The sequence below is a fragment of the Carcharhinus amblyrhynchos genome, chromosome 8 (assembly GCF_965287045.1).
Source record: "Carcharhinus amblyrhynchos chromosome 8, sCarAmb.v2.hapA, whole genome shotgun sequence".
In the NCBI taxonomy this organism is placed as follows: Eukaryota; Metazoa; Chordata; class Chondrichthyes; order Carcharhiniformes; family Carcharhinidae; genus Carcharhinus; species Carcharhinus amblyrhynchos.
The window spans coordinates 94,792,919-94,819,355 of NC_137331.1; the positions used below are offsets into that span (position 1 = coordinate 94,792,919).

Consider the following 26,437-nt stretch of genomic DNA (forward strand, 5'->3'; position numbering starts at 1 on the left):
GCCTTATCATGCCCATATCTGCCTGCTGAACTGACCTAGTTTTCCTTCTATGTTCTACTGAACCTTGCTCCCAACTGTACTTCTACTCTGCATCCCATTCCCCTAACAAATTAGTTTAAAACCTCCTAACACCACAAGCAAACCTCACAGCAAGCGATTCAACCCGTTCGGTTCAGGTGCAATATGTCCAACTTACAGGTCCCACCTACCCCATAAACTGTCCCAATGTGCCAAAAATCTAGAGCTCTCCCTCCTACCCTCTACCCATGCATTCATTTGACCTATGTTCCCTTCCTATACTTAGTGACGCATAGCATCTTAAGTAATCTAGAAATTACAACCTTAGAAGTCTTGCTCCTTAATCTACTACCTAACTCCCCAAATTTCTATTGTAGGACCTCATCCCTTTTTATACGCATGTCATAGGCATCTATGTGTACCATGACCTCTGGCTGTTCACCCTCCCCCTTCAGAATGCCCTGGATGGTGCCAAACTTATTGAGTGTTGTTGGAGATGCACTCATAAGGCAAATGGAGAGTATTCCTTCACACTCCTGAATTGTGCCTTGTAGGTGGTGGACAGGCTTGGAGAGTACCCGCTGCAGGATTCCTAGCCTCTATCCTGCTCTTGTAGTCACAGTATTTAACATGGCTCGTCCAGTTCAGTTTCTCGTCAATGGTAACCCCAATATGTTGATAGTGGGGGCTTCAGCTTTGATGTTTTGTTTGAATGTCATGGGGAGATGGTTAGATTCTATCTTGTTGGAGATGGTCATTGCTAAGCAATTGTATAGTGCAAATGTTACTTATTACTTAACAGCCCAAGCCTGAATATTGTCCAAGTCTTGCTGCATATGGACACAGATTTCAGTATACAAAGAGTCATGATTGGTGCTGAATATTGTTCAATCATCTGCATACAACCCTACTTCTGATCTTATGATGGAGGGAAAGTCATAGATGAAGCAGCTGAAGTTGCTTGGGCCAATTCAATACCTTGAGGAACTCCTGCAGAGATGTTCCATGACTGAGATGATTGACCTCCAACCACCACAACCATCTTCATTTGTGCCAGGTATAGCTCCAAACAGTGGAGTGTTTTCCTCTTGATTCCCACTGGCTTCATTTTTGCTAGTGTTCTTTGTTGCTGCACTCTGTTAAATGTGGCCTTGATGTCAAGTGTAATCACTCTGTAGTTCAGCTCTTTTGACTCTGTTTGGACCAAGGCTGTATTGAAATCAGGATCTGAGTGGCCCTGGCAGAACCCAAACTGAGGATCAGTGAGCAGGTTATCGCTGAGTTTGGTAGCACTGTCAGTGGCACTTTATTTCTCTAATAATCACGGGTACACTGATGGGCAAGTAATTGGCCACATTAGATTTTCATAACTTCTTGTGGACCAGACATCACTGGGCAATTTTCTACATTTCTGGGTCGATGTTAGTATTATAGTTGTATTGGAATAGCTTGACTAGGAGTTTGGCTAGTTCTGGAGCACAAGCCTTCAGTCCAAACCCGGAAAGGTGTCAGGGCCATAGATGTTGCTGTATCCAGTGTCTTCAGCCATTTATTGATATTGCATGGAATGAACCAAATTGGCTGAAGACTGGCAGCTGTGATCATAGAATCACTACAGTGCAGAAGGAGACTATTCTGTCCGTGTTTACACCGACCCTATTCCAGTAACCTCACACATTTACCGTTAATCCCCTGACACTAGGGTCAATTTAGCATGGCCAATCAATTTAATCCACACATCTTTGGACAGTGCGAGGAAACCGGAACATCTGGAGGAAACCCATGCAGACATGGGGAGAACATGCAAACTCAAAACAGACAGTGACCCAAGTTCAAAATTGAACCTGGTGCTGTGAGACAGCAGTGCTAAGCATGCGCCACCATGCCACACTACCACTGTGCCACCATGATGCTACGCACCTCAAGGGAAGGCTGAGATGGATCATCCAATCAGCTCTTCTGGCTGAAGATGGCTGGAAATACTTCAGCTTTATCTTTTCAACTGATGTGCTGGGTTCTACCATCATTGAGGGTGGAGATATATGTGGAGCCACCTCCTCCAGTGAGTTGTTTAATTGTCCACACGATTCACAACTGGATGTGGCTGATGGCAGAATTAATCTGACCATTGCTCTGTTAATCACATGCCACTTCCGCTTGCTGTTAGGCCTGGAAGAAGTCCTGTATTGTTGCTTCACTAGGTTGACACCTCATTTTTAGCTATGGCTGGTGCTGCTCCTGGCATGTCCTACTGCACCCTTCATTGAATCAGTTTGATCACCAGACTTGATGGTAATAGTAGAGTGAGAGAGGAATATACCGGTCCATGAGATTAGAGATTGCAGTTGAGTACAATTCTACCGCTGTTGATGGCCCACGGTGCCTCATGGATGCCCAGTCTTGAATTCCTAAGTTTGTTAGAAATCAGGGGTAATCCTACACAATGGAGTGTATCCTCACAATGACGATGGGACTTGACTCCACAAGAACTGCACAGTGGTCACTCCTATCAGTATTGGGTCTGGCCTGTTGGTGGGACAGGATATACCCAGGGATGGTGAGGTGGGTGTCTGGGATATCACCTGTTAGATATGATTCTGTAAGTATGACTGCACAGGCTGCTGCATGACTAGTCTGTGAGATAGCTCTCCCAATTTCGACACAAGCCCCAAGATGTTAATAAGGAGGACTTTGCAGGGTCAACAGGGCTACTGATATTATCGCTAGACTATTAATCCAGAAACTCAGCTAATATTCGAAGGATCCAGGTTCGAATCCCACCATGGTGCATGGTGGAATTGGAATTCAGTATAAAATATCTGGAATTAAGAATCTACTGATGACCATGAAACCATTGTCAATTGTCGGAAAAACCCATCTAGTTCACTAATGTCCTTTAGGGAGGGAAATCTGCTGTCCTACATTGACTCCAGAGGCATAGCAATGTGGTTGACTCTCAACTGCCCTCTGGTGACTAAGGATGGGCAATAAATGCTGGCCAGCCAGTGATGCCCACATCTCATGAATGAATAAATAAAATGGGTTGGGTTGGCTAGTATCATTTCTGGTGTCTTGACTGATGTGTGTGGTTCATCCAGTTTCATTCATTTAGACAATGCAGTGGTTTAATATATATGAGTGACTTGCTGGGCGCTATCAGAAGGCATTTAAGAGTCAACCATATTGCTGTCAGGCTGGAGTCACATGTAGGCCAGACCAGGTAAGGATGGCAGATTTCTTTCCCTAAAGTGCACTGGTGATCCAGATCGGTTTTTACAATAGTTTTGAGGTGATTATTAGACCAATTTTTAATTCCAAAATTTTTATTAATTGAAATTAAATTCTACCAGCTGCTATGGTAGAATTTAAATTCTATCAGAGCAGCAGCTTGGGCCCACTATATTACTAGTCCTGTGACATTACCACCATGCCACCGTCTCCCCCAACTAATCAAAATTATGAATAGGCTCAATGTTAGGCAGCTAATCTTTTCCTAGAAAATCGTGAGCCTCTGGAATGAGTTGATAGTTGCTATAATTTCTGCTGATTTTATGCATGCCTTCAGGAGAGAGATGGTCTGGTTCATCGCAGAAGACGATGAATGGATTAACAGTCAACAATGTGATCTTCTGGATTGCTTTTCATTACACGAGGGTGGCGGGGGGAGTTTTCCAAAGGTTTTTCTCCATCACTTACCGTCCCCAACTTAATGGTTCTGTTCTTTGCCTCTCCCATGAGATTATATGGCTGGGGTGAGGGAGTTTAGATAGCGCCTTGTAATGCATCTAGGCAAGAATGTGGAACAGGCTTAATAGGTCAGTTGGTCTTTTCTTGCCTGTTCATTTGTCAGAAAATCTAAAGAACAAACCAAGTCACATTGTGCTTAAGTGAAGCCACTTGGGTTTAAAGTCCTGTAAAATTGTAAGTAGCAGGCCAATGAGAGTTCTGTAACCAGTGGAGATAAATCAAATTCAAGAGAGTTAGACATTGGGCCTGGCCCTAACCAATAACTCTTCCTTTGAAAAAAAAGTGAGGACAGAGTGAGAAGCAAAAATGTGCACGGGTTAGGATCAATGTACAGGATGAATATCAGGAATTAAGAAATAGGTTTATGTATTTTGGCACTTAAAGGAAGATGTATTTATTTATATTTTGTTAATGTTTAATCAGTACTGGCACACACCCCTACCGCTGAACGCCTGTGGTAAAGGTACTTTTCCCCACCCGAGTTCTTTCCTGCCAATTTTAAGTATCTATTTATGTTTACAGGGTCAGTAAAATCCAGAGGCAGAAGTTTCAATTCAGCAGTGACTAGAGGTCATCATTGGTTCCTTTGCATGTGGACAAAATTGGTGAATCCTGGTTCCAACAATCCAACAACCTGATTTTCTTTCTGTAAGTTTGTGTCTATGCCTCTGGGTTGGGGGGAAGGGGCTGGCAGGCTATAGTAGCACAATGGTTTAATTGATAAATCCAGAATAAAATTCTAGGCTCAGGAACAGTGATTACAAAATTACCAAAAAAAATCCCATCTGGATTGCCTTTAGGGGGAGAAATCTACACTCATTATCCAGTCTGGCCTATGTGTGAATCCAGAGCCAAAGCAATGTGGTCAATTCTTAACTGTCCTCTAAAACAGCCAAGCAAGTTGCTTGAGATGGGCAACAATCAATGCTGGCCTTGCTCGTGACATTCATATCCCAAGCATGAATTAAAAAAAAAACAAACAGTAACATCACACATTACTTCAGTACATTTTCTGCCCCAAGTCATTTCAATTCCTGAACGGAATGAGCTGTTCCTTTCATATAAACAAGGTTTTCTTTCACTCTTGCTCTAGGTTGGTGCATTTTGTGCTCATCAAGGTTAACACCGGGAAACACCACACTTTCCCATTTCACCCATAGAGTGTCAGGACAAACCACTCCTCGGTCAAGTAGGAGGGCATATTGGAAGCTCTGGGATGGTTGTGGTTGAGAGAAATATAGGCTGCCGGTATAATACAAACAACTGAGCACTCAGTGGGGATCACCAACTACCGCACAGGAAGGGGGTTGGAGCAGAGAGTATTCAGTTGGGGGCTGGTGGACGTGTCCCACATTGAATTTTGGCCTGGGTCCTAGAAGTAGAATCAACATTTCTTTTCATTTGAAACTGGAAGATCAGATCATCTCGGGCAAGATGCCTAACTGCCCTTTGCCATTTGATATTTTTCTGAAGTTAAAGGTTTAAGAGCCAAGTTTATCAGTCCTGGGCTCAATTAATGGTCTGGGATATAAGCACATTTATTTTAATGCTTTCAGAGGAGGAGAAAACTTTAAGATATTCCAGTTCTGGTAGTTTGTTAAATTGGTGTGTTTTAATATAATGTCCACCCATTTTGTTCCATAGGATTCTTGGTTATGGTTGCATTTAACACTGCACTCAGAGCAGATACCTATGATAGACCTTTTTCTCAGTGGAGAAAAGGTACAGATGGGGATTGGAAACGTGATTGGAGTCTATTATTAAACCTATTTTGAGCTGTTTAAAGTGTTGGCCATAGTCAGGAGCAGTGCTATAGCACAGTCTTGTTCCGAGAGGCTGTGAGCTCTGGTCGCACTGTAGAATTTAATAAATTCAGTGATTTGTACACCAGCCTTCAACAAAAGTCTAACTGGTTCACTTGTAGGTGGTGGTGTTTCCATGTGTCTGCTACCCTTGTCCTTCTGATTGGTAGGAAAATGTCCCACTTTAGTGAAATGCTTCAGGTTTCACACAAACCCCTTTTTAAGATAGAAATGAACGGGACCAGATCATAAAAGAGTCAGATAAGGAATTGCATATGTAACTAAAGAAAAAGATGTATAAAGGGCTTTAGGTAGACTGGGGTGGCAGAACAGGTCTTTCAAAGAGTCAGCATGGGAAACAATGAGCTGAATAGCCATCTTCTGTGTCATGAGATTCTATGTTTCTATGAAGGATGGAAAGGTGGTAGGACTGGAGGGTCTTAATGACGTTACTGTTACTAGAGAGGCGGTGCTCGACAGACTGGAGGGGCTGATTGTGGACAAGTCCCCAGGACCGGATGGAATGCATCCAAGGGTTCTGAAAGAAATGGCGGAGGTGATAGTGGATGCCTTGGTGGTTACTTTCCAGACGTCGCTGGATTCCGGGGAAGTGCCGGATGATTGGAAAATGGCTAATGTTACGCCGTTGTTTAAGAAGGGTGCCAGGCAAAAGGCGGGGAATTATAGGCCGGTTAGTTTAACGTCTGTGGTGGGTAAAATGTTAGAATCTGTCATTAAGGAGGAAATTGCGAGGCATCTTGAAGGGAATTGCTTGATAGAGCAGACGCAGCACGGTTTCATTAAAGGGAAGTCGTGTCTGACAAATTTACTGGAATTCTATGAGGATGTGTCTAGGGCAGTGGATAGAGGAGAGCCGGTGGATGTGGTCTTTCTAGATTTTCAGAAGGCGTTTGACAAAGTACCTCACAAGAGGTTATTGCAGAAGGTCAAGGGACATGGAGTTGGGGGTAGGGTGTTAGCGTGGATAGAGGATTGGTTGTCAAATAGGAGGCAGAGAGTGGGGGTCAACGGGTGCTATTCGGATTGGCGGATGGTGACTAGTGGAGTGCCCCAGGGGTCGGTGCTGGGGCCTTAGCTTTTTACCATTTATATAGATGATCTGGAGGAGGGAACCGAGTGTAGGGTGTCGAAATTTGCTGATGACACCAAGATTGGGGGAACGGCAAATTGTGCGGAGGGTGTGGAGAGTCTGCAGAAGGATCTAGATAGGCTGGGTGAATGGGCCAGGAAATGGCAAATGGAATTTAATGTTGGCAAGTGTGAGGTGGTCCACTTTGGTAGGAAGAATGGTAGGAAGGACTATTACTTACGGGGCGAAAAACTGCAGCAGGCGACGGTGCAGAGGGACCTCGGGGTCCTTGTGCATGAGTCGCAAAAACCCAGCTTGCAGGTGCAGCAGGTGGTCAGGAAGGCAAATGGGATGCTGGCCTTCATAGCGAGGGGGATTGAATATAAAAGTAGGGAGGTCTTGCTGCAGCTGTATAGGGCATTGGTGAGGCCGCAGCTGGAGTACTGTGTGCAGTTTTGGGCGCTGCACCTGCGCAAAGATATTTTGGCCTTGGAGGGAGTGCAGAGGAGGTTTACTAGGCTGATACCGGAGTTGAGGGGGTTGAGCTATGAGGAGAGGCTGAATAAACTGGGCTTGTACTCGTTAGAGTTTAGAAGAATGAGGGGAGATCTCATTGAGACGTATAAGATGATGAATGGGATGGATAGGATAGAGGTGGAGAGACTCTTCCCGCTCAAAAAAGACAGTAGGACTAGGGAGCACAGCCTCAAGATAAAAGGGGGGCGGTTTAGAACGGAGTTGAGGAGGAACTTCTTCACTCAAAGGGTGGTGAATCTCTGGAATTCTCTGCCCGTTGAAGTGGTGGAGGCTGCCTCGCTAAATATTTTTAAGACGCGGGTTGATGGGTTTTTGATAAGAGAGGGGATTAAGGGTTATGGGGAGAGGGCGGGAAAGTGGAACTGAGCAGCGACAGATCAGCCATGATCTTATTGAATGGTGGGGCAGGCTCGAAGGGCTAGATGGCCTACTCCTGCTCCTATTTCTTATGTTCTTATGTTCTTAAGGAAGGCCAGAGAAATATTAAAGTACTCCTTGTCAAAGTGTCCTCTGACATTACCTGGAGATTTATTCCATGTGCTGGTATGTCTGTTCCTGGCATAAGTCCTACCTTGATACCAGTGGAGACATCCTCAAAGTTTGAAATACATGATATACTGCTCTCATTCCCCCTCATTCACTTTCTCTGCCAAATACCCACCCAGTTCCCTGTTGAAGTTGCTAACACTATCCACCTCTGCCACTTCTTTGCATTCACCACCCTCTGTTTCAAGTCCAAACTGTATTTTCTTTTTTGTTTGTGATCCAGGACAAGGGGGCACATTTTCAAAATAACCATTTAAGACTGAGGTGATGACAAATTTCTTCTCTCAGAGGGTCATGAGTGTGTGTACTTCTCCTCCTAGGTAAGTAGTGGAGGTTGGTTCATTGAATATATTCAGAATCAAGGTAGACAGATTTGATTGACAAGGGAGTCAAAGATTATGAGGGTAGGAGTTAAGGCCACAATTAGATTAGTCATGATCTTATTGAAATCATGGAATGTCTACAGACCAGAAGGAAGCCATTTTCCCCATCGAGTTTGCACCGACAATAATCCCACCCAGGCCCTATCCCCACAACTCCACATATTTGCCCCACTAATCCCTCTAACCTATGCATCCTGGAACACTAAGGGGTAATTTAGCATTGCCAATCAATCTAACCTGCAGATCTTTGGGCAATGGGAGAAAACCGCAGACTCAGGGAGAATGTGCAAACTCCACACAGACAGTGACCCAAGCGGGGAATCAAACCCAGGTCTCTGGAGCTGAGAGGCAGCAATGGTAACCACTGTTCCCCATGCCACCCAACAAATATGATGAAGCAGACTCAAGGGGCTGAATGGATTACTCTAGCTCCAATTTCTGATGTTCACATGTTGGAGTTTGTGCTCCCTTTGATGATTGAGGAATTAGGAATCAGTTTAACTCTAGCCCTGGGTTTTGTACGTCTTGTTAAGATTTGAACCTTCTTTCCTTCAGTATAAACATACACAATTTTCCTGCTTGTAGCATAAGTTGAGATGAATGGAGAGTAGATGTGTTGTCCTGGATGGGAAGAGAAAATGTGCAAACATAAGCATTCTCCTTCTGGCAAGTGAATATTAAAACTACATACAAAACATACTCCCTCCCATGCTCCCCTCCTTTCACCATTCCTCAAGGCTTTCCATGTTCTTTACGCCAAATCTAACATTTATGCCAAGATCCTGAGCTTCAGGAATTTTTATCTGAGCCCAGAGTGATCTACCTTTTGACTGTTTTAGCTCCGCCACAATGAATAAATATCCAAAATTATAGTGGTCAATCAGGTGACCCTTTCCGCCAAGGAAATTTCTGTCAATAAACTGCGTCCTACATGTTGTATAGCTTCAGGGATTCTTTTTCCTGTCCTGGAGCTCTCTGTTTCACTGTTCCTTGTGCACTAACCACTGACATGTGATTAAACACATTGCTGTTTATGATACTGGGTCACACAGAACAGGCATATCCTAGATTTCATCCCGGTCAGCTACATCAGGCCTCAACGTCTCTGGCTGAGGGTGTAATAATCTCCCGAGCTTTCTGTCCTCCAATGATTCCTGCTGGAAAGTGTTAATGTGTGGAAGTTAGACAATACCAGGATCAGGGTTTAATGGCCCTCCCAACTTCACTGTACAGGCTTGGAGATAAGAGAATGGTCACCTGACCAAGTATCAGAGAATGGCGAGCCCAACTAATAGAGTTAGTCATACAGCAGCTCTTCAATGTTAACAGTGTAGTGGTGATATTACTACATACAAACCAGGAATAAGAGCAGGCCACTCGGCCCTTCGAGCCTGCTCCACTGTTCAATAAGGTAATGGCCAATTTGATTGTAAACTCAACTGCTGGTCTAGAAAACTTAATAGGGGGGCTAATAATCCACTAAATTTAAATTCCACGACTCTAGTTCGAGAATTTGCATTCAATTTGAGAGGAAGAAAAGCTGATATCTGTAAAAGTGATGACAAAGCTCTCAGGTTGTTGGAAAAACCTAAGTGGTTCACTGACATCTTTTAGGGAAAGAAACTTGTCATCCTTACCCAGTCTGCCTGTATGTGACTCTAGTCCCAAGATTTACTCTTACTGCTCTGAGATGGCCTAGGGAGCTACTCATTGTATGACACTTCAACTCAGCCCACCACCACCTTCACACAGCAACTTCAGATGGGCAGTAAATGTTAGCCATGCCAGCAATGAGAATAAATAAATGAGAGTGTGGGGAAGAAAGCCTATGGTATGTTAGCCTTTATAGGAAGGGGCACAGAATATAAGAGCTGGAGTCTAATGTTGTAGTTGTACAGAACGTTGGTTAGGCTGCATTTAGAGTACTGCGTCCAGTTCTGGTTGCCTTACTACTGGAAGTACGTGGAGACTCTGGAGAGAGTGCAGAGGAGGTTTACCAGGATGTTGCCTGGTATGGAAGGACTGGGGTATGAGGAAAGATTGAAGAAATTGGGGCTCTTTTCCCTTGAAAGACGCTGACTGAGGGGGGGATCTCATAGAGGTATATAAGATTATGAAGGGTATAGATAGAGTAAACAGAGGTAAGCTATTTTCTATGATAGAGACACGTAGGACAAGGGGCCATGGACTTAAGGTGAGGGGGGAGAGATACAACACAGATATTAGAGGGAGGTTTTTCACACAGAGGGTAGTGGGCGTATGGAATGCTCTGCCAAGTAAGGTGGTGGAGGCAAACACGCTAGAGTCATTTAAGAGTAACTTAAGACAGGCACATGACTGGGTTGGAGATGGGTGGATATAGGAGATTGTTTTAAATAAGGGTCATTAGCATTGGGGCGTCCTTGGTAAGGTAAATGGATATGGTACGATAATAATGTTTTTTTTTTCCTTTTCATTCACAGGTTTTAAGTCGGTCCGCCTTGTGTCCAACGAGGGGCATACACGCGATAGGTCGTACTGGGGCTGCTCTTGGTTGTTTGAGATTGGCCTAGTGCTTCATGTCGTTAGTATATGCCTAAACTGGATCAGATACTGGGCAAAACGACAGCTCTGACTATCGCTGATTGCTGTGCAGACACGTGCATCTGGGCTGCTGTTTGCGCATTCTCCCCGTGCTTGCGTGGGTTTTTGCCGGGTGCTCCGGTTTCCTCCCACACCCCAAAGATGTGCTGTTAGGCTGATTGGCAGTAATAAATTGTCCCTAAATCAGTTTCCCTCAATCTGGATGGCCATAAAACATTAGACAAGGGTCGTGGGTGGAGAGGGGGACTGGTGGTGTTGAGATGGCGGCGCGGGCTCGTTGGGCCAAAGGGCCTGTTTCCCGGGCTGTTTTTTGTTCTTTGTTCTTAAAACTCACTTCCTTCCAAACAGAAACAGAGAATGAACCTGCTGAACCCAAGGTTGGAGGAGAATGTCTGGGGCTAGCAGGACAAGGCTCCGAGATTACCCTCGGGAGCATCCATTAAATCTTCCAACTATTTCTGTGTTCTCAAAACAGAGATGGAGTCAGCAGCCTTCTGCTGTACCCTGTTGCTATGCCACCCAGAACACAACATAGGAGAACTGTGTAAACATGGGTAAAGCAGCCGTAACAGAGACATCTAAAAACATCCAATTCAGCCTCTGTAATGTGGTTTGTAGATTTCAGTATTTATTGTACAAAGCAAACACGACACAGGCAGAGTGTACATTTCCATACAGCAAATCAGTAATACAGTACTGGAAGTAAGAGATTTAATAATGCCTGCTTCCCATTACAAACCTTTTTCCTAAACAGAGTGAGTCTGTAGACAATTACCTGAAACCACTTGAAATTTGACTCCCTCTATCGTTATAATCAACGGTTGATCTTAAAGACCACACAAACAAAAAAAATTGACTGCGTATATATTTCCATCTGAAAATCAGTGCTATAATTTGCAGAATGACCCTGTCTGGCAGGAATTCTGTTTCCTTCATTGGTCTGGCAGTACATTTCTCAGGAGCATCGAATAAAAGTTAAGTCAGGGGTGTCCAAACTTTTATTTTTTGTGGGCTGCATGGAGTCCTTTAGGCCACACAATAAGAATTAATAAAATGTTGAATCCAAGGAATATGCATAAAATCAATCTCCCAGCAGCTAACATTCAGAGAAAGGATTTTAAAACATTTTATTTTGTAATTAACAAATGAAAATCTACCTCTACATTCTAGATAAATTACTGACCTTAGCTGTCTGAATTTGGTGTGCTGCCTCAGATTGCAGGAGACACAATGCCAGATAGCCAGAGTCCTTTGAGCAGGGACTCTCAGCCAAAAGTCAGGTGTCATGGACCAGAGACTAGTGACTAGAAAGCCAAGGACCACGAGGTGAAGATTCGTGGCCAGATAACCAGGAACCATGGAATGGAGAATTGTGAGCAGATAATCAGGGACCTTTGAGCTGAGAAATGTAACCAGACAGCCTGGGACCATGGAGCAGAGGGGAGTCATGGGCCAAATAATAGGGGGCTTTTGCGGCCAGTGATCGGGAATCAACAGGTTATAGTTTATACTATGAATGTGACAAAACTAACCATGTTTTTACAATTAGAAATTTCAATGATGATATTCACAAGAATAAAAACGTGAACTGGGAAGAAACTTGCATAGGCACCCCCTGAACTCAAAAATGTGGCCTCATTTCAAAGCCGGATTAATGGTGCTTCTCTTTTGACTGGTCAGATTCTAAATGAAAGGAGATTGGACAGCCTTTAACAGTTTCCTTGTGGCTGCTAGTTTACAATATGCTACCCACATACGCCGCTAAATTGGCAATCTCACTCACTAAGGCCACAGGGTGTGGGGATACTGAAACATCACTGTTGCTGCAAGATGGAAAGGTTGTTTTAAAATTAGGAATAAGGCACTTTGTTGGGCAGTGGTGGAAGCTTTACGTATAAACTCATATACACAGGAAGATCCATCGGCTGGACTGCTTGAATATTACACTGCTCAAGCATGTTTAGAACTAAAAATAAAAATACAAAAGAGTGATATTGCAATATGAATTTAAGTTTGAGAAAAATTTTCCACTCCCCTTATTGTTGCAACTGAACATATCGCTCAACAAGCGACAAACATAATAGACAAAATTGAGACATGGCTGATTCCTGGAGTTAAAAACAGGACTTAAGAATGGGATATGCTGCATCTTCGCTCTTGAAGATATGTGGCTCTGAGCAAACATGATATATCTCATATATAATGGGAAATAAAATAAGCTTGGAAGAATAATTTCGCACAGGTTGGGTTGCAGGACAACAGAGCCGTGTCAGCATTGTGAACGAACAAACTTTAGATCTGATACCAGGACATATTTGTTTTTAAAACAACAGAGGTTGTAATGGGTTATCTGGAAAATTGTTAGGGCCTGGACATAAAATCCATGATACATTGCCAGATGCTTTAATGAAAAGATGATAAAGGTCAGTATTTATGAAGGCTGAGATCAATGGGGAAATAAGGTGCTATATCAAATGAATAAAGTGCTGTCGAAGCCCAATTGATCTTGAAAGTGACCCATGTATGTCAGTGGCACTATCAGTAGTAAACACCTGAAAAAAACGGCACTGAAATATTGGAAGTTAAGGGCTTGCATTGGAATCCAACAGTAACAGGGGACTGGGAACAATTGCCAGCAGCAACTTTCCAATGCATTTTGCAGAGTTGTAAAGCATAATCTCAGTGTAAATGTCCTGTTGCTCCAGGGGAAGAGAAAACTACAACTCTGCCAGGATCACACCAATGTCCACATTAGCAATAAAACTTATGACGTTAGTGCCACCTAACCTAAACTGAACCTTGTAGACATTTGGAACTTCCCTCTGTACCATTATCTCTCTGTAGCTCCTCCCTGCCTTTAGTCATACCAAACAATGCCGAAAAATGCAGTTTTACAAGGCTTCAACCATTTCAGTCATAATTTGCAGTTTTTCGCGTCCTTGTTTTCTCATGGCTTTTTGTGTGGAGGATAAGACCAGTACGAGCAATTGGCCCTCACCCCAAGCCTAACTTCCCACAATCATCCATGATCAAACTCAACACATGGATAGGCAAGACTCAATTTCAATTATTCCATCTTCCAATTTGGAAGGGAAGAGAGAGCTGTCAATCTCCATTCAAAGCCAATCAGAAAGAAAGAATATCAAGTGCAACTCACTTGAGTCCCTGTAAACAATTCCAATACAACAGCCTGAAGTTAAGCATTTCTATCTATTGAACATTTCTGACATATCCTAGTATATTGTGATTCATAACAAGCAGTTAAGAAAATACATTTCAAATCTATGTAGGCGATCCCATCAAATAGGCCATGTCAGTGTACATACAGCCTCTCAGCATTAAAAATGATACTTGCTAAAATCCAAATGGACTTTATCAAAGATTGTGATGATGTACCCATCACTGTTGGTTTTACTATTTTTTTTCCTTTATACCTCCAAAGCAAAGCTATATGCACTCAAAGCAGTAGCAAATACCCATGCACAAAGTATTATCAAGGACAGTTATCAAAAGGTAATATGATAATTAGCATTATATTATATCAGAGTGTATACATTATGCTTATAATTTCATCAATAAATCCTCTATGTATTGACAACCTCAAAGCTTTTTTTGAGACCATGCACCATTCTAATATATGCATTTGCAGCTACTGATTGGTAAGACTAGGCAGCAAATTAACCCTATAAAGAGATATTTCAAATATAGAGGAAATTCCCAAAAATATTTGACCAAAATTCAAGTTCAATGCTATCAAATACACCCAAGCTGCCTTGGTAAGACTGTTGTTGATGCAGTATTAATATTCTGGCACTAGATATCACTAACATGCCAAATAAATACTGCAGTGCTTATTTAGTGTATTGGCACCCGATACACTATATGCTTGAAGCAATACATTTCAACTTTGGTGATGCACTCAATTCTTCATATTAAATTACTTACCTACTACTGTTGCCAGTGGCAGTGGTAAAGCTATAATCATTACTACGACACCATTGTGCTACACACCTCAAAATTCTCTTAGCAGACACATCCCAAGTTTCAAAAGGATACATCGATCATTTTATTTTTGTTTTTCTTTTCCCCCCCACCTCCCATAGTTTAAGTGCATATTGTGACCATGCACAGACCATTTATTGAAATCCTAGATGCATTATGCTCACAGACTAGAGATATTTTGGGAGGGGTAAGCATCATTAATGGCATTACATTTTTGCTGTCTATAATCCATTCGTGATAGGCTGCTGAGTTTGGGCAAGGTTGCCTTGTTCGATTTTCCTGGAGTGTGAAGGCATGTACATTTGGCACAGACATGCCCAAGCTGCAACAGTCAGGATGGCCAACAAATGGAAGTTACCATATATTAGTGCTATCATTCTTTCACACAAATTGTGTCGATTACGGCTGACTTAAATAAGATCCTCTGCCAATAGTCAGATTTTAAATCTGGTTACCACTGTCTTTCCCTCTTGAACACACTTCTCGTTATTCTGGCCTTGATCCTTCGCAATCCTAGCTTCGCCACTGCACATGTAGCAATGACCAGAATTTCAAATCTCTCCTCCCTAGATCCCCCCCAAATATGGTCTTGCTGCAGTCCTAATTATGTCTCAACTGAACCTGACATCCAAAGCACAAGATAGAAGGAAGAGCCGCAAATGTAGGATATCTGAGGTTAAAAGCACTTCTACCAGAATTGAAAGACAAACATTCTGGGTGATATGTTTCACACCAGGAAAGTTACCCTTTAACAAACTGCTTGACCAACTATGCATTACTGGCACTCTCCATTGATCGCTGGTGGATGGAACTCACCAGGAAAAGCCTGAGGAAGAAGCAACTTTACAGCATGTGACAGTACAATTTGTCCAAACTTCAAGCCGTAAGAGGACAATTAACAACTTTGCGTGACTTTCCCTGCATGCTAAAGCAATGCCATGTCAGCTGTAAATTCACAAGAAAACAGGAAAGGCATTCTCCACACAAGAGTAAACTGGCTCAGGGGCACTTCTATCTCTATTCCCTAAATTAAAGCCCATATTATTGCACTAATAAAGTTTCTACATTCAATTAGGTTTTTAAAACAAGCTTTGTTTTACAGATTGCAAATCAGAACAGCATCTAAATTTGAAAGTTTCTTGCAAGGTTGCCTATCATTAGCTAGATGTTTAGAATTCTAAAACAAAATGAACATTAGATTCTAAGACAGTTGCCATGGAAATGGTCTCTGATTGACAAGAACATTTTCCTGGCTCTTCTATGGATGTTGACAAGTTAATGGTGAGGCCTTTCAAAGGTCAGGACGACAGAACTGCGGACTCGCCACAGATTGTTGCAACAATTTGTATGAAGTCTGTCAACTGTCCCTTGCCAAGTCCAGACAAATATGTCTTCCTCTTCAAACTTTAAGGAATGGGCGAACCCGATTCACTGCCATATCTGAGCCACTGTTGTTCCAGCTGTTTGAAGCATTCACTCCAAATGCTGATGAAGAGCGAGCCGCACTGAATATGACTGAGCACTGCAGTATTTGGTCAGCTCATGCCCTACAGGAGTTTCCGCATTCGCCTGTGACTCGTGTTTATCCGGGATGTTGCCTGGTCCGTGGAGGAACTGATGACATCCAGCACTTCATCCTGACGTTCCAGCTCAGCCTCAGTGTCCAGTGCAATACTCTTCAGCTTCCGCAAGATCTAAAATGAAAGCAGGATGCAAGTGAGTTGTTCCTGGCATGCACCACTGACAGATTCAAGTTGTATAGTGTCACATAGCATCGGTTGCTCCCTTTCATTCCTTTCACACCCCACAAGAACCAGCACCTTAGTTCACAGAAGCCCTACATTGCAGAAGGAGGCCACTTGGCCCATCGAGTCTGCACAGACCACAATCCCACCCTTAGTTCAACGCACTTCACGGGAGAACTGAGAGTGTTGGGGGAGGGTAACTAAAATTACTGTTGAAAGATGAGAATGCAAGATGTTTTGGGACATTGGAGAAGAAAGGCAGACAAGTCTAGGAAGAGAGTTCTAGAGCGCAGGACCATGATGTTTGAGTGTAACAGGAGAAAGTGCTTCAGATTGAGAAATGCAGTGCGTGCAAGCTGGAATAGGGGCCTGAAGCCAGCCCCATGAGCTGTACAGTGCACTTTTTAATATTTGCTACGTTGATATAGCGTATCACATTGAGACGCAAAAACTGTATAATTCCAGATAGTGAAGAAACAGTTCATTTTTCCTACAATACTGGAATGCCCAGATACGAAAGCTCACATGTTCAACAACTTGCATTTATTTGACATAAAACCATGAGGAGACACTCTACACAAGTTAGCCAGCCAAAAATGGATTCTAAAGCAAAGAAGATGAGAAGGATTAGTGAATGAGATCGGATTTAAGAATCGAGTTGTGTTGTAATACTCTCCGCTGATTATTTATGCTCCCTTGGGTGAGGTCTTAGAGAATTTCTGACACCCCAAGATTATACCACAGTAAGAAGGATTACTTTCAGAAGTGGTGGAAAGTTGTCAAATAAATCAATGTCTCATATTAAAGGAGAACGTGCTGGAAAAAACTCAGCAGATCTGGCAGCATCTGTGGAGAGGGAAGCAAAGTTGACATTTTGAGTCCTTTTGATTCCTCTTCTCAATACTGGTTCATAAGAACATAAGTAGTAGGAGCAGGAGTAGGCCATCTAGCCCTTCGAGCCTGCCCCGCCATTCAATAAGATCATGGCTGATCTGAAGTGGCTCAGTTCCACTTTCCCGCTTTCTCCCCATAATCCTTAATTCCCTTGTCTGCCAAAAACCTATCTATCCGTGTCTTAAATATATTTAGCGAGGTAGCCTCCACCACTTCAACGGGCAGAGAATTCCAGAGATTCACCACCCTTTGAGTGAAGAAGTTCCTCCTCAACTCTGATCTAAACTGCCCCCCCCCCCCCTTATCTTGAGGCTGTGCCCTCTAGTCCTGCTGTCCTTTCTGAGCGGGAAGAATCTCTCTACCTCTACCCTATCTATCCCTTTCATTATCTTATATGTCTCTATAAGATCCCCCCTCATCCTTCTAAACTCCAACGAGCACAGACCCAGTCTATTTAGTCTCTCTTCATAGTCCAACCCGCTCATCTCCAGTATCAGCCTAGTGAACCTCCTCTGCACTTCCTCCAAGGCCAAAATATCCTTGCGCAAGTGCGACCACCAAAACTGCACACAGTACTCCAGCTGCAGCCTCACCATGCCCTGCACAGTTGCAGCAAGACCTCCCTGCTTTTATATTCTACCTTCAACTTCAGACAGGTTTTGGCAGACTGTGTCATTTGTTCTGGAGCTGCTTTTCTCAATTACACGTTTCATTATTATAGTGAACGCAAAGAGGTTACCGATTTAAATGGTGTTTGCTACAGAGCTGTGCACGTCGGGAGCTTTTAAATTCCATTGGGGATTGCTTCAACTGTCAGTTTCCAAGCAAGCACTGGCTTTTGTACAAAAATAGGACACATGGGGCCAGATGCTTGCAGAGTTGAAAAGACTCTGCAGACCTTTAAAAATGGTGGGTAGGAACTGGCAAAAATCTCAAGACTTGGGCATTTTTTTTTACTGAGGCAGGCCCAGCTAGTTAGTAAACTTCTGACGCAAACTACCTACCTCGGGAACCAAAATCCAAACCATGGGTATGGTTTTTTTTGCTGGTTGTTTTCCAAATAAATACCTGCATTACAAAACTACAATAGCATCACATTACAATAATTTGGGTTTAGATCCAAAATTTGTCGATAAGGAGGAGAAGTCAATTCCAGATTGAATTCAATAATTTGGTATCCAATTTCATAACTGTACTACACGCATTGCTTGCTTTCTGCAACAATGCAAAACACATGGAAGTCAAGCCAGCATTTTATAACTTCAATGTCATTACTAGGATTTCAGTAAAATGCAGGGTGTTGATGATTTTATACTCTGTCCACTTAAACTGCGGTAAAAAGTCTGACAACACCAGGTTTTAGTCCAACCTATTTATTTGATAATATACTCGCAAGCTTTCGAGGGGTTACCCTCTTCGTCAGGTGAATGGAGAGTTCTGGCCTCAGACAGAGCATATAAAGCACAGACAGTTTAGAGATTACTGATTAAAATGCGAATCCTTACACCTAACCTGCTGTTCAAGACCTGAAGTGGCTGATAATGTGAGTGGTAGGAGCACTGATCACAGTTTAAAGAGATGTGTATTGTCTCCAGACAGTACAGTAAGTGAGGTTTTGCAAACCCAGGCAAGTCACGGGGGTTACAGATAGTGCGACATGAACCCAAGATCCCTGTTGAGACCGTCCTCATGTGTGCGGAACTTGGCTATCAGTCTCTGCTCAGCGACTCTGCGCTGTCGTGTGTTGTGAAGGCCGCCTTGGAGAATGCTTACCCGAAGGTCAGAGGCTGAATGCCCGTGACCACTGAAGTGTTCGCCAACAGGAAGGGAACAGTCTTGCCTGGTGACTGTCGAGCGATGTTCATTCATCCGTTGTCGTAGCGTCTGCATGGTCTCCCCAATGTACCATGCTTCGGGACATCCTTTCTTGCAACGTATCAGGTAGACAATGTTGGCCGAGTTGCAAGAGTATTTACCATGTACCTGGTGGATGGTATTCTCACGTGTGATGATGGTATCCATGTCGATGATCCGGCATGTCTTGCAGAGGTTGCTGTGACAGGGTTGTGTGGTATTGTGGTCACTGTTCTCCTGAAGGCTGGGTAGTTTGCTGCGAACAATGGTCTGTTTGAGGTTGTGTGGTTGTCTGAAAGCAAGAAGTGGGGGTGTGGGGAGGGCCCTGGCGAGATGTTCGTCTTCATCAATGATATGTTGAAGACTCCGGAGAAGATGTCGTAGCTTCTCCGCTCCGGGGAAGTACTGGACGACGAAGGGAACTCTGTCCACTGTGTCCCGTGTTTGTCTTCTGAGGAGATCGGTGCGGTTTTTCGCTGTGGCGCATCGAAACTGCCGATCTATGAGTCGAGCACCATATCCTGTTCTTACGAGGGCATCTTTCAGGGTCTGGAGGTGTCTGTCACGATCCTCCTCATCTGAGCAAATCCTGTGTATACGGAGGGCTTGTCCATAGGGAATGGCTTCTTTAACATGTTTAGGGTGGAAACTGGAGAAGTGGAGCATTGTGAGATTGTCTGTGGGCTTGCGGTACAGTGAGGTGCTGAGGTGACCGTCCTTAATGGAGATGCGTGTGTCCAAGAATGCAACTGATTCTGGGGAATAGTCCATGGTGAGTCTGATGGTGGGGTGGAATTTGTTGATATCATCATATAGTTGTTTCAGTGATTGTTCACCATGAGGCCAGAGGAAGAAAATGTCATCGATGTATCTAGTGTACAGCATCGGTTGAAGATTCTGTGCGGTGAAGAAGTCTTGTTCGAACCTGTGCATGAAGATGTTGGCATATTGAGGCGCAAATTTGGTCCCCATGGCTGTTCCATGTGTCTGGATGAAAAACTGGTCGTTGAAGGTGAAGACATTGTGGTCCAGGATAAAGCGGATGAGTTGTAAAATTGCATCTGGAAACTGGCAGTTGTCAGCATTGAGTACTGATGCAGTCGCAGCAATGCCATCGTCGTGGGGGATGTTGGTGTAGAGCGCTGAGACATCCATTGTGACGAGGAGTGTCCCTGGTTCAACTGCTCCATGTGTGCTGAGTTTCAGTTGGACAAGCCCTCCGTATACACAGGATTTGCTCAGATGAGGAGGATCGTGACAGACACCTCCAGACCCTGAAAGATGCCCTCGTAAGAACAGGATATGGTGCTCGACTCATAGATCGGCAGTTTCGATGCGCCACAGCGAAAAACCGCACCGATCTCCTCAGAAGACAAACACGGGACACAGTGGACAGAGTTCCCTTCGTCGTCCAGTACTTCCCCGGAGCGGAGAAGCTACGACATCTTCTCCGGAGTCTTCAACATATCATTGATGAAGACGAACATCTCGCCAGGGCCCTCCCCACACCCCCACTTCTTGCTTTCAGACAACCACACAACCTCAAACAGACCATTGTTCGCAGCAAACTACCCAGCCTTCAGGAGAACAGTGACCACAATACCACACAACCCTGTCACAGCAACCTCTGCAAGACATGCCGGATCATCGACATGGATACCATCATCACACGTGAGAATACCATCCACCAGGTACATGGTAAATACTCTTGCAACTCGGCCAACATTGTCTACCTGATACGTTGCAAGAAAGGATGTCCCGAAGCATGGTACATTGGGGAGACCATGCAGACGCTACGACAACGGATGAATGAACATCGCTCGACAGTCACCAGGCAAGACTGTTCCCTTCCTGTTGGCGAACACTTCAGTGGTCACGGGCATTCAGCCTCTGACCTTCGGGTAAGCATTCTCCAAGGCGGCCTTCACAACACACGACAGCGCAGAGTCGCTGAGCAGAGACTGATAGCCAAGTTCCGCACACATGAGGACGGTCTCAACAGGGATCTTGGGTTCATGTCGCACTATCTGTAACCCCCGTGACTTGCCTGGGTTTGCAAAACCTCACTTACTGTACTGTCTGGAGACAATACACATCTCTTTAAACTGTGATCAGTGCTCCTACCACTCACATTATCAGCCACTTCAGGTCTTGAACAGCAGGTTAGGTGTAAGGATTCGCATTTTAATCAGTAATCTCTAAACTGTCTGTGCTTTATATGCTCTGTCTGAGGCCAGAACTCTCCATTCACCTGACGAAGAGGGTAACCCCTCGAAAGCTTGCGAGTATATTATCAAATAAATAGGTTGGACTAAAACCTGGTGTTGTCAGACTTTTTACTGTGTTTACGCCAGTCCAACGCCGGCATACCCACATCACTTAAACTGCGCGCAGTATAATTATAAATTGTCTCTTGTCAAATTTCAGTTGTGTTCTAATTGTAACCAAATGGATTTGGAGTGAGAAAATGTGACCTGTGATAGCAACAACCTGCAAACTATGATTAGCTGAACGTCTACTTCAAATTTTTTCGGTATCACTGGCCAGGGCACTAGGAGTATTCCCTGCAGAATAGTTTTTAAATATCTAACTCAACCACATGGACAAGCAGGTAGGAATATCACCTCCAAAGGAGAGCATTCCTTTAGTACTCCACTGCCTCTGAATCAGAACATGGAAGAGTTTAATCACCTCAAGATGTGACGTCAAGACTGACACTAGGCAGCGCAGCACTGATATAGGTACCATCTATCATGCAAGGTATAGAGTCCCTAGCTGCCTGATCCACTGGTTCAACAAGATGCTAAAAGATCCCACACAGTAGAAGAAAATGAAGAGGTTTCCCAAAATCTAAGCCAACATTCCTCTACAAACCAATGCCATAACATATACTGGTCTGCTAGTTGTTCACTTTGCTGTTTATGGAATCTCCTGTTTTTGGTACTCGCGGTGACATTTGCTTTAAAAGTTACTAAACCTCAAAGTAATTTGAAGTCAGTCAAGTACTCAGATTTCTGAGAAACAAGATTATAGAAATTTACAAAGCAAGAGTTTATTTTGCCAATCATGCTTATGCTGACTCTTTGCTAGTGCAATGAAAAACTAATCCACTGCCCTGCTCTCTTCCTCGGTTTCAAATATTTGTTCTTTTCCAACAAAAGATTCAATGCTTCAAGAACATCATGTCCAAAGTGTTCTTATCTATTCTGCTTCATTAACAATGGCAATGTTAAATTCACAATCCTTCATTACTGTTTTCCCCCAAACAGTCATTACAATTCACCCTATCAAAGTCTTTCAGAATTTAAAAACATTTATTTCATTTCCTCCAAGCTTTATTTGCTCCAATTAATGTGGTAAAGCACTTGAGGGAATCTATATTTTTGCCTGTGTAAGTTAGCGCCTATGTGGGTGATCTTCGGTTGACTGGAGATTGCGGCATTTACCAAGGGTTGACACATTCAAGGGGCAGAATCTGTTGGGAGATAATAGCTCGTTACACTGATCAGTTCAAGGGAGGGTCAGAGGGAGCAGTAGTCCATGGTGAGCAGTGGCTGCTCAGATAAACCCAGAGCTGGAGGAGGTAGTAGAAGATTGCTAGCTTCATGCTGCTGGGAAGATAAGAAAAGCCCAGCCCAGTGAAGCTGAATTGAACAGTAGCCTTCGACTTGCAGAGCTGGGAGCAAAGCAAAGTCCATGAGCAGTGAGGTTCTGCTCAGATGAGCGAGAGTGTTGGAATCATGCCAGCAACTAGATGCTAGGTTGCAACCCTATGGTCCTACTGGGATGCAGTTTTGGGGGAAGAGACTGAGCAACTGGAAGATGAGCAATCTTTGGAGCCTTTAGAGTGGCTTTTGGGGGAAACTGAAGGCTAGATTTTCATAGATTCACAGAATCCCTACAGTGGAGCAGGAGACCATTTAGCCCATCAAGCCTGCACCAACAATCCCACCCAGGTCCTATCCCTATAATGCCATGTATTTATTCTGCTAATCCCCCTGACAGTAAGGGGTCAATTTTACCATCCTGCACGTCGCAGGAATCATAGCGGGTAAGAAGAGGATCATGGAAATGTCCGTTGATCTCAAGCAGATTTTATGGTTTTGCGGCGTGCAAGGCCGGAAAACCCTTCCTTAAGTGTCAACTTAGCATGGCCAATCTGCCGATACCAATATCTCTGGGGTGTGGGAAGAAACCAGAGCACGTGGAGGAAACCCGCACAGGCATGGAAAGTGCAAGCTCCACACAGTCACCCGAAGCTGGAATTGAAACTGGGTCCCTGATGCTATGAGGCAGCAGTGCTAATCACTGTGCCACCCATAAGAAAGGAACTAAAGTCCCCCAGGAAGAAGACAGTTTTTTTTTTTAGAATTTTTGGGTGGCTTGCTGAGAAAATTCAAAGAGCTGCATCAGTTATTTAGTATGCAGTTTGTAGTGTGCTCGGCCAGATTTGCCTGTTAATTCATGTTTACCTCATGTTAATTCAGGATGTTAGCATACAAGATCATAAGAAATATGAACAGCAGTAGGCCGCTTGGCCTTTCAAGCCTGCTCCGCTATTCAATAGGATTATTTGGTATTAACTGTTTGCTGACTTCTGTATTTTAAAATTTTCTCCTGTTTATTGGGAAGTGTGGAATCATGTGACTTTATTCTCTTACTAAGTAACTGACATTTTTAATTTTATCTACTTTAAAACAAAACTTATGGTCTCTAAGAGATTGTAACAAATTTGAAGGTCACATCCAAGACAGTAACAAACCTTTAGGAATTATAACATTCCTCGTTAATGTATATTGTTTGGGTCTGTTCTGGGAGTGCAGCCTTAGCGAAGAACCTTATAAAATCTTTGTTGCAATTGTTGATTCTGATTACTCCAGTGACCTATGCTGGAGTGGATGGAATCAGGAACATGATATAATACCCTCTTTGGTAGAAAGGTCTGTTGATATTCACGGGGCAGAATTCTCCCAAAAATATTTCTAGTGTTGTATATGCAGGAAAACTGAAGTAATTCATGCTGTTTTTTTCCAGTGGGAGTTCAGACTAGAATCTCCCACACTGTGCACTGCAAAGGCCACCAGTGTGAATAGCATTAGATTTCAGGGGGCAGGGCCTATTCCCACCCAGGAGGCTGAAACCAGCGGGCCTCTGCGCTCATAAAGATCAGCGCGGCAGGGTGGGAGAATCGCCCCCCCACTCTCCGAGTTTGTGTCCAGTTATTGGTCGCAGTCTGTGGAAATGTGCTCCTGTTGGCACTTGCCATCTTCAGACAAACTAGTGCCTCCCTACTGTAGGGTTCTGTGGCCTGTATTTAGCAATGATAAAGCAGAAAGTTGTACACATCAATGCTGGCAAACTTAAAACTACTGAATGGTGCTGTTGTGGAACACACTGCACTACGGCTCATTAGACTTGCAGCACACAAATAGGAGGACAAGATGGGCGAAAGCAAGTTTGTCTCAAATACTCAATCGGTGAGCACTTGCTACTGCCACCAATGTTAATCTGGCCTGTGTATACAACAGCCACCAAGGTTTTCAAAACAGGTGACAGATATTGACACCTCTTGGGAGGGAAGGAAACATATGAATGATATTGGAACAGTGTAGGTTAGATGGGCCTTAGATTGGTTTCACAGGTCGGTGCAACATCTTGGACCGAAGGGCACTGTAATGTTCTATGAGAGACAAAAAGCAGCAGCAGGTACTACAGCAAGGACAGAAATCATTTGTTTCATCATGCCTGTACATACTCTTTGAAAGGGCAATCCAAGTGGCCTGACTCCCCTTCCATTTCCACTGCACTACAAATTGCAACTAATTGCCTTTTGAAAGTCCTTCTTGTATTTGCTTCTACAACCTGTCAGTGCATCTCAGATCACAACATCAGGATGTGTAAAAGAAAAGCCTATCACGACTGGTTCTCCCGTTAATTATCTTAAATATGTGGGTCATCGAAGGGCGCGGCATGCCAATAAATCGCACAAGAGCCGAGAAACCAGGATCACAGCTAGTTTCCCGGCTCTCGTGATGTTACCGGAATTCTCTCAGACGAGGAAAACACATGCTCCCCATGAACGGGAAACATTGTTGTTGGCCCTGCCAGCCTGGCACCTGGGCAATACCCTTGGGGCACAGTGCCAGGGACTGTGGGAGACAGGACCTGAAGAGGGGCCGCTACCCCTCCAACATGATTGGATTTGGTGGGGGGGGGGGGCTGCATTTCAGGCGATATGGGGCTCGCGATCAAGGGGAGAGTTTGTGAGGCTGTCTGTAACAGCAGGAGCCTGACAGCTCTCACTTTGTCTGTCAGACCCTTGCTGTGGGAATTGTGCACGTGCAGATTAGAGGTCTGTGCATGCACAACAACTCCCTCTGCAGGCTGGCTGGTGAATTAAGCCCAGCCCACCGCCTACAGCCACTAGAAACGGTCTAGCCCACATTTTCAATGACCAAGTGCATAAGATTGGGTGTGAAAACTCGCCCAAGAAAATAGATCAAGAACTGTCTCACAGTGGACAGACACTTAGAATTAATCCCAAAATTCGGCCCATGTTTTCTGCTTATCTACGCACAGGAGGAAAAATAAAACACTTATTACAGGGAAAATAGTCTATTTGCAACAGGCTGTCTACTCCTGCATTCCTTCCTCTTTAATCAGAGCAGTATGTATTTTGAAGTAACAATCAACCTAACCCACACATCTTTGGACTGTGGGAGGAAACCGGAACATCCAGAGGAAACCCGTGGAGACATGGAGAGAACATGCAAACTCCACACAGTCACCCAAGGCTAAAACTGATCCTGGGCCCCTGTCATTGAAAGGCAACAGTGCTAACCACTGCACTACCGTGCCACCCACTCCTACAAGCTCTTTCAATTTGCGGTGAGCTACACCACAGGAAATCCAGTATCTTTAAAATGCAGCAACAGCAGTGACCATATGAATGGAATATTCCAATCAAGCTAGTCATTAAATCTGTATTTTTACATAAAATTTGAACCCCAATGCCAGTCTCCTCATCAGTTCTGTACACGTATTACCCAGCTGTGCTATTTTGATCATTTTACCTCCAGTATCTTGTTCTTTTTACATGTTGTTGCTTTCTGGCTTATTAAATACCGAATCAAAGATCTAAGCCTCTCCAGTCAGTGAGTGACAATGAATATTTTCAGTGCTTTCCATCTACTCCTTTCAGTATATAATCAGTTTAAACAAAAATGATACCTGTAT

General features: G+C 43.8%; 1 protein-coding gene across 1 annotated transcript in view; it reads right to left on the reverse strand.

Moving 5' to 3' along the window:
* Window positions 1-11,309: 11,309 nt before the first annotated feature.
* snap47 (synaptosome associated protein 47) overlaps window positions 11,310-26,437 on the reverse strand; it is a 59,386-nt gene continuing 44,258 nt past the window's right edge. Inside the window, exon 5 of the mRNA XM_080194523.1 lies at window positions 11,310-16,402. Coding sequence (XP_080050649.1) covers window positions 16,256-16,402 — 147 coding nt within the window. The 3' untranslated portion in view covers window positions 11,310-16,255. The remainder of the gene's footprint in view (window positions 16,403-26,437) is intronic.